The 22,323-nt window shown below is 30.2% G+C and overlaps 2 protein-coding genes across 2 annotated transcripts; both read left to right on the top strand.

The window, feature by feature from the left end:
• Positions 1 to 3,269: 3,269 nt before the first annotated feature.
• On the top strand, positions 3,270 to 8,130 carry LOC100816847 (uncharacterized vacuolar membrane protein YML018C). Its single transcript, XM_003544561.5, has 8 exons — positions 3,270 to 3,866; positions 4,921 to 5,316; positions 5,440 to 5,654; positions 6,435 to 6,505; positions 6,607 to 6,708; positions 6,861 to 6,978; positions 7,066 to 7,201; positions 7,772 to 8,130. Exons 1-8 carry the CDS (start codon positions 3,786 to 3,788, stop codon positions 7,832 to 7,834), a joined length of 1,182 nt encoding a protein of 393 aa, XP_003544609.1. The 5' UTR covers positions 3,270 to 3,785; the 3' UTR covers positions 7,835 to 8,130.
• A 4,805-nt stretch (positions 8,131 to 12,935) lies between these two features.
• Positions 12,936 to 19,884, top strand: LOC100816327 (hydroxyproline O-galactosyltransferase HPGT2). The gene is made up of 12 exons (XM_003544560.5): positions 12,936 to 13,287; positions 13,429 to 13,492; positions 13,588 to 13,637; positions 13,782 to 13,969; positions 14,798 to 14,858; positions 15,028 to 15,100; positions 15,712 to 15,835; positions 15,978 to 16,065; positions 17,167 to 17,217; positions 18,224 to 18,295; positions 19,213 to 19,325; positions 19,418 to 19,884. Exons 1-12 carry the CDS (start codon positions 13,163 to 13,165, stop codon positions 19,438 to 19,440), a joined length of 1,032 nt encoding a protein of 343 aa, XP_003544608.1. The 5' UTR covers positions 12,936 to 13,162; the 3' UTR covers positions 19,441 to 19,884.
• Positions 19,885 to 22,323: the final 2,439 nt, after the last annotated feature.

The raw sequence follows: 22,323 nt of genomic DNA, 5'->3' as shown, positions 1-22,323 counted from the left end.
GACGTGCAAGTTCCTATCTTTTTTAAGAAAAGTTCTAGTATGAAGTCATAATTATAGAAGTTACTCTGTCTTGACGAATTCCTTTAACAAATAAATCCATGTAGAAAAATGAATTGTAAACAGTGGCATATATAAGGAATAGTTTAACAACATATGCTTTACTAGAAAAGAATATATGTAAGGGGCCATTAGAGTTGACTATTAAAAAAAGAACCATAAGTTGCACAAAATTAAAAAAGAAATATCAGTTCTCATTAAAACCAACAGAGTTTTTTTTTTTTTTTGTTTTAATTAACCAACAGAGCTTATTACCTTCGACATTCTTTGAAAGTGACACTTGATATCTTAGGCTTAGATCGAGATGGTTTTGAGTCTGTGACTTTTTATTTTTAAATATAATAAGTTTGATAAAAATGAAATTGAATTGATTTTTGTTAGATCAGTTACTGTTAGATTGAAACACATATATGTTTAGTCTTACAAATTTTATAGGTGAGATATTCAATCTTTTAGAGTCTGTGTTGGAATTCTCACACTAACTAATAATATATGAATAAATTAAAGTATATATATAAAAACAACTCTTATTTTATAAATCAATTTTATAAGGGTAAATTAAGTCCAAACCCAAATCATAAGAAAAAATGGTATAGATAGTTAATCACATGATTTTGACCATCTAAAAGTTGTAAAATTTATTAAGAAAAAATATTCATTATATAAAAAGCAAAACTGTAATAAAGTGTATTTTCCAATAAAATCTTAACATTTTTTGTTTCTTAAAACCAATCCTAAGGACTTGTGAGTATATTTATCTATCAATGTGAAAGTTTTACTTTTATGAAATGTTTATTATTATTGATACTTTATAATTTTGTATGTTAAAAAGATTATTTTACATCTAGCTAGGGATCGACTAAAATATCTTTTGCAGATGTTATTTTTAATAGTAAGCATTTATAGGAATTATAGTTTATTGAACGATAATATCGAAACCAACTCAAAAAGTTGATTACTTTCTTCTCATCTTAATTTTCTTCGACCATGACTATACGATCAACTCGCACAACTTTTACTTCAAAAAGTGGCGATTCCATTATGTTGAGCGCAGTGATCATTCAAGTGGTTGGGAGGATTTGAGTTGGTAGTTTGAGTGGTATTAATTTTCTTCCAATTATAAAAAATTTATAAATTAAAACAAATTTATTAAATATATTAATATTTTTACTTTATTTTATATCATTTTACAGATTTTAATTATGAATAGTTTACATATTTGAATTTAAATTTTACCAATTTATATTGAATTTCATAAACTAATATGTAAATTATATTATATAGTTTATACAAATTTTGTAAATTGATTTTAATATATAAATTAATTTTAGTCTAATTATATAAATCAATACAATTAATATGTAAATTATTTTATGTAATTCAAAAAAATTACATAAATTTATTTTGATATGTGAATTATTTTCATTATAATTATGTAAATTAATAAATTTAATATTATTTTTTTATAAAACTTACATGTTAACATAATTATAAATTTATATAATTTGTGCAAATTACATAAACTAAAATTTCCAATTATGTAAATCAATAAAACTACATAAATTTAATATGTAATTTATACTAATTATGTAAATTTATTTTAATACATAAATTATATTTTATTCTAATTATAAAAATTAGTAAAATTTTGTTATTTAATTTTTTAGATTATTTAAATATGGGACCAAAAATACATTTTAGCTTTGATATAATAATTTATGCAAATAATTTACATATTAATTTATTAAATTCAATTATAAATTGGTGAAATTAAAAAAAAAATGTAAAATATTCAAAATATAAGAATGTAAAATGATATAAAATAAAAGAAGAATTATGTTTTAAAATAAATGTATTAAATTTATAAATTCTTAGAAAAAAAATTAATAACTGATAATGATAAATATAAAATAATTTTTTTTATAAAATTAACCAAACAAATCAAGTGATTTATTGTCTTTTTAATATGTCATGAGTTTAATTTCTATTAATTGCTGATTTAAAAAAATGATTAAAATGATTGGTTATGAACTATAGAAACATTAAATATTTTTATTTAAAAAGATCAAGATCAAAATGGTGGATTCAAAATTATAGGGATCCAAATTGTCATAAAAAAAAATCAGATACAGATTATTCCGATCGTATTAGATGTCGATGAGATTTTTTATATAACGTCATCTTACCTACCATTGCCAATACTTATCACTAATCCTTGTTGTTATTTACTAATTTGTTGATGGTTGATTTGTCAATAACTCATTGACTCATTAACTAACGCAATTATTCTGGAAAATTTCACTTTAACTTGTTCACTTCCAAATGGGAAGTCAACATCCAATAATGAAATAAAATATTCTTCTATCACCTAGGGTAAGAATATGAATTTAAATATTCAGAAAGCAATTCTCGTGGGAAGGTTGTATTATTTTCGTGATTGTGCAACTAAAAAAGAAATAGATAATTTAAATTGATTGAATTTACGGGCAAACCACTTTTTTTTCTCAATAAAAAGCTAATGAAATCATTTAATTATTTAATGTATCTCTGAAAGTCAAGGATAATAAAGTGTCCAATTCGATCTGTTGATTGTCCAGGTTAATATGGTGTCAAATTATTCGTTCAATTATTTTGGTTAAATCAAGATAAGAAGAGTGTATTAATGTAGTATTTTTTGTTTTGAAAGACAAATTTTTTATTATTAATGTATTACTAATGTATTTTGACCAGTTTCAATATGGATATTGGGATGATGCATTCCAAAATTCAATTTAACTTGACTTGAAATGTTTTAAAAAAAATATTTTGTTTAATATTTTCAAAAAATCTAAAACATAAATATATATATATATATATATATATATATATATATATATATATATATATATATATATATATATATATCAAGTGACACATATTATCTTTAGAATTTCATTTTATTTTCTATTTATATTTTTAAATAAATGTAATAATATATACATATCCGATTATTCAAACCAAGTATAATGATGTTAATTTTGAATGAGATAATTAGAAAACTGTCATCCCAATTTAACTCAACTTAATTAACTTTAATAGATTCAGTTTTTTATTTTATTAAATCCGATGATCCCTACTGAAAGCCATTGTCTTCTACGGAAACACTCAATTGTTTTAGTTTCTACAGTTTCTATTTATACGCACACGTTTTTCTCATTTTCTGTTTATAGAAAAAATGGTGTTACTCCAAATTTCATGGTTTGAAAAAGAAGTACATGCCCAAAAATTGTAACACAAATTTAATGCACGAGAATGCTGCATTCATTCACAGAATTGAAAGGGTGGGAATTTAATGAAAAATAGGAAAGAATGGGAAATGCAATAAATAATAATAAAAAAGCGTTTAACAAGTATCGAGTAACGTTGACATGCTTGAGAATCGAGACAATTAACAGAACAAAAACTTAACATTGACTCTTCACTTTTTCCCATGTTGTTTCTGTGTTTTTTCCACCCATTTCATCTGCCTTTTCTGTCGTTGCAAGAATCCTCCAACCTCCCTGCAAAATAATCTTCTCACGCAATTTTTTGAGCAAAGGTTGAGGCTTGTGCTTCCCCACGTTATTGTTCTTGTGATGGGGTTGTCAAATTGGTGCGTTGAAGGGTGATTCTGGGATCTGTCAGAGGAAGAAGCGTGTGGATCTCTTCAACTTCTTTGGTTTTTTTTCCTCTGGGTGTAGTTTTTTGCTATGGGGTGGAGATACAAGGCAGGGTTGTTCCTCATACTTACTGTGGTTGTCATATGGGTCACCTCTGCTGAAGTCACCCAGGTAAAATTTTGCCAATTCCATGCTGCCAAATTTACCCTTTTTCAAGCTTCTTTAGGCATGTAATTTGATTGGATTTTGTTGAGTCTGGAGTGATTGTTTTTTTTTGGTAAATGTGCTTATGTGTGTATGTTTCCCCACCTTTTGGGGAAAAAAAGTTTTTGTTGTTGTTGTTGTTATTGTTGTTGTTTTGTGGACATGTGTATGTGAAAAAATCATGTTTTTCCGCCTCTGGGATCTTTGGTGCCGGTTCAATTGGATTAAATGATTGTGGGGTTGTTGTCTTGGTATAGAGGACCTTTTATACCAACAGAGTTGGGTCTAGCGGAAGGGTCTAGTCTCCTATAACATGATAAACCATGGTTTGAATCTCTGCTGAGAGCGGTATTCACATTTAGTGTCCTACAGTTGATTGTTTCTTAAGGAAATACCTGTGTGAAACAAACAAACAAAAAATAAAAATAGGACCTTCTGTTAATCACAAAAAATAATTAGGATGATACTTTTTACATCAATTAGGAATTTTTTTGCTTAATGTGACTAGATTTTGAAGTGTCCTAAATCTTAAGAATCCACCTTTGTATTGATACACTACTTGAAGTTGAAACTTCGCATGTCAATCATACAAACCTCAAGGTGAGAGTGGAAGTTCTGTGGGCTAGAATGATTTGTTTATGAATAGTTACCTGAAAACCATGCAGTTCACTTGGCTTTGATTGAATGAAAATTGCATACCTGCATTATAATGTGTCACTGAGGGGATCCACTATTCCAGTTATATTTTGTGATCTCGTGTTTTACATATGTTCATCAGAGGATATTATGCTGAGTATGCTTGAAGATTTTATGTTTGTAAATCATTGTGTTTGCTTCAGTTTTATAGAATTTCTATATCTGAATCCTTATCTATACATTGTCACAAATATCTTTTTAAACTGTTGAAGTTTGAAATTCTGCTCAAGGGGTATCTCTTTATCGGAGACCAGTAACATACAGTGTGCCATCATCCTAGGTTTATATGTATGAATGCTTCTCTTAATTAAAATTTTCCGTACAGGATATTTTTATAGATTACAAGCAGCCATTTGCAGTGACGTATCTTGGAGCTTCTCTTATGGTAGTTTACCTCCCAGTAGCATTCATTAAGGACTGGTTGTATAAGTTATTTAAACACTGCTCTTCTAAAAGTGGAAGAAGTGCAAAAGTTGGGGATGATTTTTCTGTCACGTGTACCTCTCCTCTCAAGGGCAATGGAGTGCAAAAAACCACTGAAGTAGAATTAGGGAGCATGACTCGAAAAGATAGTGATGCAAACCTTTCAGTACAAGAACAAGTAAAGCCATTGGTGGCTAAATATAATGATGCTACTGCTATAAAGGCCGAGAAAGAACTTACTACAAGGGAAATTGCTACTTATGGATTTTACATTGCACCTATCTGGTTTATAACTGAGGTAAGTAACTCAAGATTGATATCTTGATTTGTAGTTAAGCAGTACCAAAGCATGCATAGGTTCAGTGTTTAGTCTGTTGTATAGTAGTGTTATTTTTTTAATTCCTTTTTCTGTTGTTTTCAGTATCTATCAAATGCTGCCCTTGCACGAACAAGCGTTGCAAGTACAACAGTATTGTCATCTACTTCAGGACTCTTCACTCTCTTCATTGGTGTGTTTTTGGGCCAAGACAATTTAAATGTATCAAAAGTAGTTGCTGTCTTGGTCAGCATGTCTGGGGTTGTGATGACAACTCTGGGGAAAACATGGGCTGCAGATGATGCGCTATCAAGTGCTTCGTAAGCCTTTGTTATCGCTTTTACAAAAATCACCTTCATTATGCATTTTTTTTTTCTTTTAATTTCAACTGATAACAGAATTAATGCATTATGTAGTAGGAGATAATAGTCCTTTTTCATCCTATACTCCAAGCTGGTTAACAAACTGAAAGTTCCACAATCCAAATTGCTTATGTTTGCCATTTAATTACAAAATGAAAACTGAATAATTGGATAGTCTTTTTTATTCATTTCCCAGTTGCATAAAATTGCAACCTTAATGTTGACTATGCTGACCATATTGACCTTGGTTACCTCTTCTAAGCTATATTGAGATCACTGATGGCAGTTCATATTTTTGAAAAAAATAATATTTTTATAGGAATGAATGTTCCATGTCTCACACCTGGATAATATAGGACTTTGTAGTTCACACTCGTGTGAACTGCAGTCCATCCACAATCTCAGGGATTTACAAACTGAGCTCTAATACTAATTTGATGCATAAGATGTTAGGTGGAGGCTTATGAATTTCATTTTCTTTATATCTCTAGCATGAATGATCCCTTTTTGTCCTGTATCACATTTTTGAGAAATCTATGTCTCTTCATTGAATTTGTGTATTGATGTAAGTTTCATCCAGTATATTGATAGAGAGACCAGATGGATCAAAAAAGCTGTGCAGTTTTTAGTCATTGTGCAGAATATTAAGGAATATAATTGTTGTCTTTTATTTATTATCAGCTGCTTGCTCTTTGTAATACTATTTTTTGGGCGTTGACAGTTGATATTTGTGTTCAGCAATGGACAGCGCTCTCTTGTTGGAGATCTTTTTGGCCTTCTCTCGGCCATGTCATATGGTCTATTTACAGGTTAGATAATGTCTTAGCTTTTTGTTTGATTTCTCTTGTTTTTTGTCATTGTCAAATAATGTAGAAGAATAATGACGGATTCTTTAACGTTAATGCCTCAGTGCTTCTTAAAAAAATTTCTGGTGAAGGAGGAGAACGGGTTGATGTGCAAAAGCTGTTTGGATATGTTGGATTGTTTACACTTGTAGCACTATGGTGGCTTAGTAAGTTTCTAACTAGCAATGATTCTATAGAATATAGTTACTTGTAAATGTCAACTTACAAGGTTCTATGAGTCCACTCCTTTTTATGTGCTCATTTAACTTGGTTCTTGTGTTCAAAACTGATTGCTAATTCTCCTCTATAAATTTCTCAGTCTGGCCATTGTCAGCCTTAGGAATTGAACCAAAGTTTACAATTCCCCATTCAGCTAGAGTGGACGAAGTGGTTCTTGCCAATGGATTTGTTGGTAGTGTTCTCTCAGACTACTTCTGGTACATGAGATAAATCCTACTAATTTACGCATACATACGCATGCAGTTATCCAAACTCTTACGTTAGAGCTTATTTTATCTAACCAGGGCACTTTGTGTTGTATGGACAACCCCCCTAGTGGCCACTTTGGGCATGTCACTCACCATTCCTCTTGCTATGTTGGCTGACATGGTGATCCATGGCCGGCATTATTCGGCGTTGTACATTCTTGGCTCAGTTCAGGTATTGTTATGGCTAAAGATGTCTGCAACTTTGATATTTTCTCAGCTCTCCTACAGTACTGTCGGCCCATGAGAGGATCTTTCTTTTATTTTTTCCTCAAAAAAAAATTTAAATTAAACTATAAAAAACCCTATTCGTTTCTCAGTGCCATGCTGTTGGTTTCCACGTATTTATGCAAGTTTGTGTATGCATGTTTCTGTTCAATATTGTTGCATAATATAGTCAATTCTGATTTTGCTAGTAAGTTATTGTAATTTGTTAGTTCTGTTACATATTGGTTAGGAAGTTAGGTGTTGTAGACTTGTAGCTTCCAGATGACACATTATCTTCTGTTGTTCCAAGTTGTGTATAAGCTGTATTCATGATATGTATGATTCAAGTTTTGGTTCAATGAAATTTACCATCAATATGGAGTATCTCTTCCACATCTCATACATAGCCTAGGAATATTTTTCTAGTCTAGACCATGATGTTACTGGTTATTAACTCATGTTTGGATGTGGCGATCCTTAAAGCGTTCAACATTTTTGTTCACATATTAAAGGATTTGTTTTTGGAATTGAGCTGCAGGTATTTGCAGGCTTTGTGATAGCTAATATTTCAGATAGGCCAACCAAGAGGCTGGGATTATAGCGCTTTCTTTCCTATACTGATTCTTTCTTTGGTTGGTTATCTTTCCACTACTCGCAATGAGTGCTATACCACGAATCAACATGTTGAAGAACCAGTGCCTTAACCCCTGGTGTTATCATTTTCAAGGAAAGCAACAAAAGTGTGCTTTCCATCTTGTATTGTTCTGTGCATATGGTTCTAGAGTGAGGATTTTGTTGTAAATTGTAAGTTTCCAAGATGAACTTTTAGTCATGGATGTAAATAAGCATTTTTTTACATACTTAGTGGCTACATAAGTAAATGGCTTCTTAAAGAAATTCAGGATTTCATTAGAACTTAAAAGTGGAAACAATTTAATCTTGTTTCCTCTTCGATTATAAAAGCAACTTTTATATAAATATTTAAATAAAGCATAATATATATATAGCATCTACTGACATCAGCTGAAAAATATCCTCAACTAACGTAGGGTGAAAAAACTCTAGACGATATTGGCAAAAAAACCATAGTCAGTATTATCAAAAAAATAGTATTGGCCGATGTTGGCTAAAAAACTTCATCAGTTGATGTTGGCGGGAAAAACTTTGGACCACATTGGCAAAAAATTAGCCCTGAAAGAAACCTTAGTTGACATCATCTGAAAAGTAGCATCAACCAATGTTGGCTAAAAAACATCATCATGACAAAAAAAAATTACTGACCAATGTTGGCCAATAAACTTGGGTCAATGTTAGCCAAAAGAATAGTCTTGGCTGCCATAAAAAAAATCATGGTTGATGTTGGTAAAAAATTGCCCACAAATTCTTTTATCATTAAGATGGATCAATTTTGATCCATTAAATATTGATTAGAGGGTAATTTTTAAAAAATAGCATACGAATCATTAACCATCCATAAAATCAAATGGATGGATTTGGATCCATTCATTCATTTGTTTTTATTTTTTTTTGTAATGAATGGATTGAATGAATTTATTATGAATGGATTGGATGGATGGTGGATAAATGGATTTATTTCTCATGACACCCCTTGAGGTTTGCACTAATTACACATCCATCTTCTCTTATTGTTTTTTTCACCCTACAGCTAACCCCCTAATCTTTCAGTTTTGATTCCAATAGCATCTTTCTCCGCAAACGACGTTACCTCTATTTATAGAATACATCTTGTGTTACCTCTATTTATAGAATACATCGTGTGACTGACACATGTTTTATAAATGATTTTTTTTGTCTCCAAAACACCCTAACCTTCTTTCTTTTTTTTTAATAAGAGGGTATGCAAATGAAACAAAAATAGTGATGGGATATGAAGTCTGTTGGGATCCCTCCTTAATTGGAGAGGTTATAGAAAATTCTAGAGCTTTCTAGAAAAGTGTAGAATTTTCTAGAACGTTCTGGAGAAGCTTGTGGAAGAATGTGGAAACCTCTAGAATATTCTGGAGATGTGTGAAATCTTCTTGAAGAATATGGAAGGATATGAAAGAGAGTAGAAGAGTGTAGAGACTCCTAGAATGTGTGGAGCATTCTAGAGAATTAGTCTTCACCCTAAGATACAAGTAATCTCCACCATTCATTGTGGAGATGGAGTAATATAAATAAGGGTATGAGCCTTCATTCTTAACCATCCAAGACAAAAGTGAATCCACTTCTTAGAGTGAGAAAGTTAGGAAGTTAGAGAACCTCTTTGAGAGAGAAGATAAATAGCTTGGAAAGTCTCTATCCTCACGCTTGAGTGAGCCACCTTAGAGTAAGTCAATTTTATAAACACATCCTTGTAATCTTATTATTATTTTGTAAGCGGGAAAGTTCAATTTTCTCCAACAAAGTCTCTATAAAATCAAATAAGAGAATACTCTTGCACAGTAGCACTCCTCTCTTGGATTCTTATAAAAAGAAAACAGATCATTAGCAGTTCATATCTATTATTTGATTGGAACATTCTATGGCTTATTTCTATTTCTATGGCTTAAATATAGTTCCTTGGTGGATAAGCCCCTAATAAAGGTGATTTTGTAGCGTTCCCTGGTTTATCAAGGCAATAACCTCAACGTATGGACTAAATGGACATCCCAAACCCATTAAATAAATATGCTGGAAAGATTTAGATATATTATTAAAAACAATTTGAAAGTTCGATGCATTAGATAAAATAAGAATCTCTAACTCATAATCCTCCATCCAAAACTTTCAGAATCCAATAAAAAAACCCAAAATTGTTCAAGAATAAAAGAACAAGAATAACAATTTAGGAATTGAATCAAATTATGAATGAAAACATAGGTTCGTCAAACCTCTCTGTTCACTATACTCACTGTATTTATGTTTATTATTACTTTCTGAATGCAATCTCACCTTCTAGCAAATAAAATAAAACTATCGGTTCCTTACAATCCATTTAATCCTCATGACTTTGGCCATCGTAATCTCACCTCTTATCTTTAGTTCTTTTAATTTTGAATGACTTTTATCAAACAATTGCATATCTGTTCATAACAATATCAATATAACATAGATAAATTCTCACTATAGAAGTTAAGGTAGGAGCAAGGGATGCATTATCTGTCCCTGTCTCTTCTAGATGCCATTTCTAATCGTTAGTGTACCTGAATGAGCAACCCTTAAAAGGCTAGGAAGATACCAGTGTCACGCATATATCATTTTTGTTCCACCATCGGTTTCAGGTGATGCAAAACATTTTCTTTACCTTTTCTTTTTATGTTTTAATATTCTCTTAAAACATTATTGTTCTTTTTAAAGGATCTGTGTTGACTTGTATCCTTTACAAACTAAGTTCTTTTTTTGTCACCTTTTATAACTCTGGATTGGGCGTGGCATGTCTATAAAACATTCTAATTTATCAGAGAGAGATGTCGAAAAATGAATTTTAGTTGATGCCCTTTGAGGACATCTTCATATCCTAAGCAGGTGATTTTCTCTCTTGTAAAATCCAAGCAAAAAGAGAACCCAGCTGATTTTGTATTAATAGGAGTTGAGAGACCACGGAAAACGATTAGTTTCTCACAATATAGTTAATTAAGGTTCAAATTTTTGTTAAAATAAGTGTTGACCATTTAATGTTAGACAATACCTAAAAATAATTGGCTTCCAAAAGAAAATACTTTTTGGTGTAGATCACATGTACCTTTTTGTTGCAACAATTCTATAATTGAGTAGAATTACAATAATGATAAATCTATCTCTCCAAATATTTAACATAACTACACATATGATTTAAATTCGACATCACTTATTAGACGGGATGAATCCCCCTCAATCGTGTGCTCAGTGGTTTCAAAAGAAAATACATATAGAGAACAAAGAAAAAAAAACCCAGCACAACACAAGCAAAAATAAAGAACCGTATATTGTTGTGTTTTATTTTTGAATAAATTACTTCAATCTCCATTTGAAAAGTCTTCTAACTTAATAAATATGCCATACTTAAACTTAATTTTTTTATATAAAATAATAAAATATAATTATTATAAATTTTGATATGTTTTTCAAAATTCCTCCTATTTTATAAATTATAAATAGGGTATAATTAAATCTTTTTATCATAGTATAAAAAGAAAGTTATTGCAATAATTTTACTTTTTTACTATGATAAAATTATTAGAATTGCTAGATAGTTGACTTTAGGCTAGATTTATAATTTTGTATATAGAAAAAAAGTTAAAGGTCATTGATCATTTTTATGTTTAGTTTCTAATTATCAATTTAACAAAACTTTGATGTTCACACACATAATAATAATAATAATTATAAATAAATAAATAATCTTAAAAATTTGAGTCATACTTATAAGTTATAACCTTAAAATAAAGAGAGAGACTATCTACTAATAAAATAAAATAATTTTACATTAGTTTATCACAATAATTTATTGTATATGATAAATTTATTAATTTTTATAATAATCATTTTAAAAATTACACTAATAATGAGTGGTGATTAAATAACAAAGTAAAATAAGTTTATACTTAGTGTATGATCATTAAACTTTAAAATAAATGAGTAATAATTTATATATGATAATATAAAATGATTCTACACTATCAATTAATAATATATCCTTAGATATAATAAGTTTGTCTACTCTCACAAAAATGATTTAAAAACTATACTAGCAATGATTTTTATTAATTGATATTGTAGAAATTTTTATATTTACAATGTATAAAAATTAAACTAAAATAAAATATGAAAAAAATTGTATTAAAAATGAAAAAAAGAAGGAATATTTAAGTTTAAGTAGTTTTTTTTTTTTGTACAGAAAGTAGTTTTTTTTAAAGCTGTTTACGTAGTTTATTACTTACCATTTACATCAAATCAATTTTTTTAATACTTCGGATCTTCTCATGTTATCAAAGATCGCGTAGGAGATATCTCAAAAAGAAAAAATCACATAGGAGAAAAGTACATAATTTTTGTCAAATAAAGACTCATAATTGTAAAATTCATTAATTAAAAAGTAATTATAAATAACACCTAACATTTTTAACACACCTAAAGAGAGAAATAAAGAAAAATGTATATATGATAGACGATATAGTGCATATTTAGTTTAACGGATAAAAAATTTGTATTAACAATGCTATGCTGCTTATTTTAATATAAATTAAACAGATAAAAATAAAGTAAACACAAAATTAAAAAAACAAGAATTTTGATGCATTGATGAAATTATTTATGCCACAAATGTAGTTTTGGACCTGCAAATCAAACATCCCTATAATATAATAGAAAGATAAAGAAAAAAAATAATAAATAATGGATGTAAATGTAAATTTTTTTAATAATGGATGTAAATGTAATTTTTATACATATAATCTTGTTCCAAGCCTAAAAATAATATATTTTAATCTTAAAAAATAAAAAAATGTCTAAAAATTTTAGAAGGATAAATTTTAAATATTTCTATATTTATGAATATGAAATACATATTTTAGTCACTATAACTTTACAAAATTTATTAATTTTTATTATAAGTTATAATTACTTTAAAAATCATAATTTTTTTTATTCTTTTTGACAACAATATCATGAGAGGATACAAATGGAATTTCCAATGAAAGTAAAAGCTGTGCTTAAACAATAATTAACAAACAAAGAAAAGTAGAAAATCTGCAGATTTCCACTCTTAAATTGAAGTTAAACCCAAAGTATAACCACATTACAATATCAGTGACTGTAACATCATTTATATATCAGTTTCACAAAACCATAAAAAAAAAACTTAAATTGAAAACAGAGTCCTTCCTTGTCTGTTATCACTGTGTAAGCAGTGATCGATTCTGCGAACTGCGATTCGCATCGCCAATTCAAAAGCGTTCGTTCGTCGGAGATGGAGACGCTACCGACGACGACGACAAAGCGAGGAGGAGCGAGATCGAAGCCCGTTCAGACCTCGAAATCGTCTCTCGTTATGGCCTTCTTCTCCTGCGTCGCGTGGCTCTACGTCGCCGGAAGGTACGGCGAAATCGTTTCTCCGAATTGCTTTTGGATCCGTTAGATAAGTCGTTGTTGATTTGTGATTTGCAACGGGATTCTGCTGTTCGTTTTGAATGTAACGGATTTGCACGTTTTTTTTGGTTGTTTTGGAATTGTTAGGTTATGGCAAGACGCAGAGAATCGCAATTTACTCGCTAGTCTTCTGAAAAAGAATTCAGCTCAGGTTTTTCTTTTTTAATTTTGCTCTTATATTATTGTAATTCATTTTTAGTCTGCAAACTTATATTATTGTCTTTTTATGTTTTATTTTGTTACTAGAGGCCTAAGGTTCTTACAGTGGAAGATAAGTTAATGGTGCTTGGGTGCAGGTAAACTATTCTACATTTTTTATTTAAATTTTCATTTTATCTTGGGTTGATTTGTGTTGTTTGATGATGTTTTGTTTGTTTGTGTGATGTTGGTTTGGATGGATCATGGAATTGGAATTAATGTGTGTATTTGTTGGTCTATAGGGATCTGGAGAGGAGGATTGTGGAAGCTGAGATGGAATTGACATTGGCTAAGAGCCAAGGGTACCTAAAGGGGCAAGGCCAGAGAAGCGGCTCTTCTGATCGTAGGCTTCTTGCTGTTATCGGAGTGTATACTGGATTTGGGAGTAAATTGAAGAGAAATGTTTTCAGGGGGTCTTGGATGCCCAGAGGTCTGTTTTCGATTTTGGTTATTAGAAAAGAAATACTAGTTCTCGTAAACTTTGGTGCACTTGAGTTGTTTATTTGCATTTTTGGTTATGAAGAAAGTGTGAGAATTGGTTTGGTGAGGGAGTGGGTGGGCAGGATAAGGTAGAGACAATGTGGCATTGTTGGGAATTGATCCTGGCCTGAAGGGACTTGGTGCCACTTGATATAAGGCTTGATGCAATTTTGGTTTGTCTTTATCAGGATTAAATTCATTTGTGATGCAGACTTTGAGTATTTTCTTGGTTTGTTTTTGTAGAAGATAGTTGTCTTGAAAATTACTTAATGAAGCATGTTTGTTTTTATTTGAATTTCACAGTGATTTTGTGCCTCAGTTCGAGTTTGGGATTGATTTGGACATTTCTTGCTTTTACTGTAATTGTTCTAAGTTTCTTGAAGATTGGATTCGATCTATACACTGATGGTTTATTTCCATTTTCATGATTTTAAAAATGTTAGTTTTCTATGATTGTATCCCTAGGATTAATTTTAGCATTTTCTGTAGCAATATGTTAAAACTATAGCACACCACATACTTTGTGTGTTGAAAGCCTTAATAGTTTTCTGTTCATACTTCATATTTTAGGTTATATCTGTTCATGTGTTGTACATGTAGCTCATGACCATTTTTATCATCATTTTGGTTTGGTAAGTTACATAACAAAATTTGATATATTGCATAAACTTTATGAATGATGAGAATGTAAACACTTGACTATTTTGTAGATGGTTATCTTTTTGGTTTAATTGTATATTGCCTAGTCACTGACATCTTATCTTCTCTTTTCTGGCAGGTGATGCCTTGAAAAAACTTGAAGAAAGAGGAGTGGTCATACGTTTTGTTATTGGTCGGAGGTTTCTCCACTCACTTATCCTTATTAGCTATTTTAGTACTCGCATGATTTCTCTTTAAGCTATAGTGGTTATTTATCTTCTTTATTTCCCTTGGTGCTAATCTAATAGTTTGTGAGATAACAATCATGGGTTCAAACTTATTTATGGCCAAATAATTTCTAATTGACAGTGCTAATCGAGGTGATAGCTTAGATCGCAATATTGACGAGGAAAATCGCACAACAAAGGATTTCCTGATTCTTGTAAGCAAGATAGTTGTAGGTTTTTTTGTAATTTGAATCTGTTCAATGTTTTGCCTTGGATAGTGTGAGTGGACAGGAAACACTTAATTCAATTTGGTTTTATATAGATGACTTATGGTTTAGGGCATTGAGGGATATATGATTTTGGGTGCATTTTTAAGAGTTCATACAGGGCTTATTTAAGCTGATAAAAGTAGCTTATAACCTTTCTTTAAGCTCCCTTTTTCAAGCTTATTTTAGTAAGTTTCAAGTTTGTGGTTAAGCTTATGAGTTACGATATAAGTTCTAATCTGATATGCTTATTAAATAGGCGCCTAATTAAACTATTTACCCAAATGCACCATACATGTAATTGCACACTGATATTATTTGCCTATATTTGATGTTTAGTGTTTTCTTAAATATTTTTGTTCCTTGGTGACCTTTAAACATTGATATGCAGAGTAAAAATTGCATTTTTGTTTAATGTTTCAACAAAACTCTGTTTTTTTTGGGGGTGGGGTGGGGGTTGGTAAAATATATTGAAGCTCATTTTTAACATGGTTCCTTATCATTGAACCCTGTTAAACAAGCTAAGTGTAGATGTTGACAATTTGTTTTGATTATATCAGGAAGGTCATGAGGAAGCTCAAGAAGAGTTGCCTAAAAAAGTTAAAACCTTCTTCAGTACTGCAGTTCAGAACTGGGATGCTGACTTTTATGTAAAAGTTGATGATGGCATTGATATTGATCTCGGTAAAGATTGCTTATATATATAATTATATATATATATATATATTTTTTTTTTTTCTTTTTTTTATTTAGGAGATTTTGTTGAAAAACTATTTTTCCCCAATGTTAAAGTGATACATTCTTTATTCTGTTCACTGGCCTGCAGAGGGTTTAATTGAACTTCTTGACCGTCGTCGTGGTCAGGATGGGGCATATGTTGGATGCATGAAGTCAGGAGAAGTGATATCAGAAGAGTACTTTCTTTATCTAAGTTTATTGTGATTGTATATCTGAATATGATAATTGATTTGTGGATATATAATAATTTTAAGTAGTATAGATGGTTCTGATTATGCTAAAAGATGTGTGACATTGTTCATGTTTCTGAATGGAACTTTTGTTAAAACTTATTTATTATTATCTATTGTTGCATTGTTTTTTATTTTTATAATGTGGGTTTGGGCCTAACTCAACCCTAAAAGCTGGCTTATAGGATGAGGGTTGCCCCTACTTATATAATCTATCTTGGCACTATCTCTAGCCGATGTGGAATTTGGATTTTTTCTAATACACCCCTTCACATCCAACACTTTTGGGCTGGGTGCATGGATAATATGGTAGGTGATCTGTTTAATGGATCTTGGATAAACTCTAATATCATCTTAAAATGTGGGTTTGGGCCTAACACAATCCCAAAAGCTAGCTTATAGGGTGAGTATTGCCCCCCACTTATATAGTCTATCTTCACACTATTTCTAGCTCATGTGGGACTTGGGTTTTTCCCAATAGTTTTTAGCTGAAGTTACCTATCTATGGGTGCTGTAGATTTTCTTAGTTTTCACCTGTTTGTAAGTCTGCCTGCCCCAGTTTTGCTATGTATATTTTCACCCCTTGGTTCTGATTAAGCTAAAAGCTGTCTGACACTGTTCATGTTTCTGAATGGAAATTGTGTTTAAACTTATTTATTATTATCTATTTGATGTTGAATATTATTGCAGTGTTTTACTTTCTATCATCTATGGGTGTTGTAGATTTTCTTAATTTTCATGCCTTTTTAAGTCTTTAGGACTGCCCCATTTTCGCTAAGTAAATCTGCATTTCCAGGAAGTTAGAGCTTGCCATCAGATGTGGATGCCTTTTTGCATTTTTGTTAATTTCTAATAACTTGGTTGACTTCAAATTTTTATCTGCCAAATCTTTCTACCTACCTACCTACAATTAAATTTATTTGTTGCTTGTTATTTTCTTGTTCATCAAAGTTCATTATTATATTTTTCTATAAACTTTCACATGTTGAACTTGGGGTTGAGGTTTTGGATTCAACTAATAGCCATCTTATTTGGAGTGTTTTTCAGGGGAAAGCCATGGTATGAACCTGATTGGTGGAAATTTGGGGATGAAAAATCGTAAGTAATATACCTTTTGCACGAGATGATTTGGTGATTTATTTTATTATATTATACTGGAATGATCTTCGATGTTATCGTCTTAAATTGATACCATTTCATTATTTTTTCTAGTTTTGTATCATTCAATGGGTAAATGAATGATCTTGACAATATATGACATCACTACTTAGTGTTAAGTGCCAACAAACATTAGAGGGAACAATTATTAGTGACTTGTGCATATTAAACATATACATATGCTTTGCTCTATGCCAAATGTTGGATTGTTGAAACTGATGACTTGTAAATTGTAAGGATTACGAAACTGTTTCAATCACATATTGCTAAATAATGAAGACTGTGAGCTGATTATGCAATTGATGATTGAAAACAAAGTTAAATTTTCTTGCCTGTGCATATATGATTAGTGGAATCGAATGATCTTTGCGTTAGTTTCTTACAAATATGTCATTATTAGTGAATATTGGATGTAATGCCAAAAACCATCTAGAGTCTAATGGATTGCTCTTATAAATTCTTAATAATCTTTTTGACATTTACTCCAATTAAAATGGATAGGACACAAAATAGTTTATTTATGTATTTAATTTTTATCTGTGTATATTAGTTTTTTTTTCTATCATTGTATCCAACACTGCCCAGTAAAACTAGTTGCCATGCAAACATTGATAAATAATATTCTCTTTATACCTTTGTAGATCTGTGGATGACATGTTATATTCTGCTAAGTTTTTAATTTTTAATTTTCTATCATTCGATACAAAGAGTACTGTAGATATTTTAGATGGTAGAATTCTTTGATCAGCCATATGTCCCTTAACTAATATAATATTTGAACATTTACTGTTATGATAATTAATTGTTAGTTTGTTACCATCTTTCTATGATTTTATAGTTCAGACTTCAGAGCTGTGCTCTTATAACTTTTCTGGAGTTTGGATCTCCATATTGAATTGTTTTATTTTTGCTAGTGTGAATCACTATTTAATTATTTTTTCTTTAGGTATTTCCGACATGCGGCTGGTTCACTTGTTATAATTTCAAAGAATTTGGCACAATACATTAATATAAACAGGTTAGTTCTCAACGTCATATCTTCACAAGGAGGAACCTTAGAAACTTTAGTAGGTAGCTTTTGTTCATGTATGTGTGCCTTAATTCAGCATTTAGGCTGACAAGGCATGATACCCATCTTTGAGGAACTTGATAAAGAGGAGGGTTAGGACATTAAATTATTAATTGATTGTTGTACGGAACCTTGCTGATACTGGGGTGTGAGCTAAAGCTATTTAATTTTGTCTTTATATTTATGTGTTCATAGGATTACACTAGACACTAAAATATTGGCAAATATATATTAGAAGTACTTAATTTTGACTTTCAAATTGAAAGACCTGGCACTCTTAAATTTGAAAAATAAGGCTACTTAATTTCTTGTTATAGTAAAAATGGGGACAGTTGAAACTTGAAAGTGGAGTGCAAGTGCTTTCCACCTTGCGAATTTCGGCATAGAATTTATTTGAAAATGATTTTAATCCTTTACCAAACAACAAGTAAAATATGAACGGACAAATTTGAGATTCCTCTACTAGGGAAAAATATCTCCTACTCTCCTTTTATATCCATGATGTCCTTTTAGAAGGTCGATATGTTTGTGCATTTTTTGGTTGTTTCTTTCAGGGCTTTTGCTTTTAACTTCATGGTTTCTTTTGGAGGAAACCTAGCATGCATTTTTGCCCCTCATTTTCGGTTAATATGTTTTTGGTAATAGTTATATAAATGCCACCTGGTTTTTACTTTTCACTTTGTTTCCTGTTTTTTATGAATTTCTATAGGAAATAATGAAAATTAATGTTTTTACCATTTCCTGTACAAAGATTTGAAAACCATAAACGAAGTAAGAATAAGGTTTTACATAGTGAACCAATTGCACCCTTCTACTCCCATGTATTTGATAATATTTTTTGTTCTATCCTAAAATAAAAAATGCAGTGTATCTTTGAAGACATATGCCTATGATGATACATCATTGGGATCATGGATGATGGGCGTCCAAGCAACTTACATAGATGACAGTCGGCTTTGCTGCAGTAGTATCAGACAAGGTGAAATCCCAGTTCTTATGTTTTGCAGTGGTTGTTTTCTTGCAGTTATAATGTTCAATATAACTTTTCTCATTACCTGTGCCCATTTTCAGACAAGGTATGCTCCTTGGCTTGATTGGAGGATCACAAGCACATTCTTCCCTACTCTTATGGGAACTCACACAATTTGTCTGAAAATCAGTATCAGTTGAACATTATGTTCACTCTTTTCAGTTGCATACTGCCTTGAGAGCTTTGTAGACAATATCAATATAATTCCTTTCTAGATCCAGTTATCTGTTCATTCTTTTAGATGCTAGCAGCGAAATTGAGGGATAACTACTGATTACGGAGTTCAGCCATTGGTGCTCAATTGCTATTTTCGGGGGTGATATGATTGTAGTTTTACTCTGCTATTGGATATACACAACTTCTGTTGATGACCAAATATTGAAGAGAAAAAAAAAACTATATACTAAATATTGATGTATTGAACCGCTGACGAACTAATTGTAGACTTTGTTGCACTGAAATTTTGCTGCAACTCAATTTATTTATGATGCTTTTGCCTTTCGTATTATTTGTTATGCCATCAAACCTTTGAAAAATCTTACAGCCAAGATTCTGTTCAGCAATAAGTAAAATAAACGAAGAAAAAGGGTTCGAATTTATACTCGGTATCTGTTAAATATTCTCCATTAACAAAGGGACAATATTAGTATACAGATAAATATTATCTGTTGAAAATCAGAATTAATATTCTGATTATTGCTGTTTATTGGGATATTATCTTTGATTTAGAAGAAATAAAATATCCTCTATTTATCCACAATTATTGTAATTATCATACATAAACACATTTTTGTTGGATATTCTGACACATGATTTTATATATAAACATCCCTGGGTTTCTCTCATTTTACAATAATGAAACACTCTTTAACATATTTTTTTGTACACTCTTCTTTTTATTAATTTAAATTTATTAAAAATCACAATATTTTATTAGCCTCACATTCTATTTAATAAATCTTTCATAATTTTTTAATTTTTAATAAATTTAAAACAACAAAGAGAGTGTAATACAAAAAATATTAATGCCAACAATTAAAAAGAATTTGTCTAACCGTTAAGGTTACATTCTGTATGGTTAAGTTGGGGTTAAGCATGTAGTTACAAAAATTTATTCATTTAATGGTGAACTGTTACTGTTATGATGAGAACTAGAGAAATAAAACTTTGATTTGGGTTTTTTATGGTTTCTATATAATTGCAGAAAATTACAACGAAAAATGTACATTTATAAACATTGAAGGAAAACAACACCTTTAGATTTAGGCTAAATTATATTTTTGTTATATATTTTATGTTAATTATAATATTTATTTTGATGATTTATCTTTTAAAAGATTTAATTTCATCGATTCTTTTAAAATTATAATATTTTTTATTTTGAGATATAATCATTAACTTTTTTTTTTTTACTTTTTCAAGACATAAAATTTATCTTAGATTTGCATATGTCAAAACTATAAAACTAAATTTTGAAAGAATTTAATAATAAATAAAACATGAAGATTAAGCAAATGTAAAATTATTAAGACATAAAATAGTGTCCATCTTATTTATAGTATACATAGAAAACTAAAATTAATACATATATTCAATATTAAATTTTAATACTTAATTGACTTTAGTACTAATTAATACATATATTAAATTTAAATATTAAATAAATACTAAGCTATTAAATTTAACATATGTATTTGTTTCGGGATGGGTTCCTTATTATTTAGGATTAGAAGCTGCCTACCCAAAGCATCAAAGTGTGTGATGCCTTGCCTCCAGAGTAGGCACAAACTTTTATAATAAACTAAATAAGACATAATAATACAACCTGATTATATCTTAAAAAATTTGTAGAAAGATATAGATTACTCAATTATAAATATCACACCTTATGTTATAAACACTTTGATATTGATTAGTGAAACATTGATAGTGCTAACGTGATAATGGCCGGAACACAAACGTAGCTGTACTTTGATGCGGAAAATTTGAAGGAAGCAGCACAAACGTATGTGTCTATCTAATTCCTCAACACAAACTAAAACCTTATATTATTGTATATTTTTTTATCGTTATGAATGATTGTTAACTAACGCGATGTTGTTAACAACCACAGGCTTGGGTTATACGTGTTTTTAATGCTTCCTAAAGCGATGTTGTTTTTCATTCAAGCTTTCATTATTCACAGGCTTGGGTTATACTTTGACTTGCAGTATTTTGAGGACATGGTTCTTGAGGGAAGCTGGGATGAGGTGAGAACATTCTTTCAGCAGGTTCACAGAGGACAAGGACAATAATATTCACTCTATCAAAGTATACTTTGATATGAGGAAACAAAAATACTTTGAGGCTTTGGACAATTAAGTTTTTAAACTAATATATATTAAAGGGTGTCCTATGTTCATGTTTTTTCTAAGAACTTGGTTATTCTTTCCTATAACTGCTACAATTTTTAACTTTTTAGATATTTAAGGGTGTTCTTGTTTGTTCAGGAACTCGTTAATCTGATGTTGGTGTATGTATTCTTATCTAAAAACTGTTTATGTTGTTCATAGTAACGATTGTCATAAGGCTCTAGATATCCTCTTGAAGGATCTGAAAGTCTTTGCACAAAGGAATGAAGGGATGAGCTGAAGACCTTAGTTACCTTTTGAGTACAGTTGATAATATAAGGTATATATTTTTCAATAATATGCCTTTATTCAATTAGATATTGCTTTATTACATGCTTATCCTTTTATTTTATTTTTTTACTTCTTTTTTAGTCTGTTGGTCTTTAATAGGGAAATTAAACCAACATATGAAGATGCAAGTTTTGCAAGGAAGAATTTGATGGTTGAAATTAAGGAAATTATAATTCAACATCCTCTTTTAGGTGGAAAGCTAAAACTTCCGGTCATTGAAAGTCATAGGCCACACAATCTTCTCAATGAAAGATCTCACTCTATTT

Source organism: Glycine max, chromosome 14 (genome assembly GCF_000004515.6).
Source record: "Glycine max cultivar Williams 82 chromosome 14, Glycine_max_v4.0, whole genome shotgun sequence".
Taxonomy (NCBI): Eukaryota; Viridiplantae; Streptophyta; class Magnoliopsida; order Fabales; family Fabaceae; genus Glycine; species Glycine max.
This window is presented reverse-complemented; position numbering and strand designations above follow the sequence as displayed.

Coding starts and splice junctions, on each gene's coding strand:
- LOC100816847 (XM_003544561.5), top strand. CDS start 3,786: ATGGGGTGGAGATACAAGGCAGGGTTGTTCCTCATACTTACTGTGGTT. Junction 6,506..6,606: donor GTCATATGGTCTATTTACAG/GTTAGATAATGT, acceptor TTAATGCCTCAG/TGCTTCTTAAAAAAATTTCT. Junction 7,202..7,771: donor ACATTCTTGGCTCAGTTCAG/GTATTGTTATGG, acceptor ATTGAGCTGCAG/GTATTTGCAGGCTTTGTGAT.
- LOC100816327 (XM_003544560.5), top strand. CDS start 13,163: ATGGAGACGCTACCGACGACGACGACAAAGCGAGGAGGAGCGAGATCG. Junction 13,288..13,428: donor TGGCTCTACGTCGCCGGAAG/GTACGGCGAAAT, acceptor TGGAATTGTTAG/GTTATGGCAAGACGCAGAGA. Junction 15,836..15,977: donor TGGCATTGATATTGATCTCG/GTAAAGATTGCT, acceptor ACTGGCCTGCAG/AGGGTTTAATTGAACTTCTT.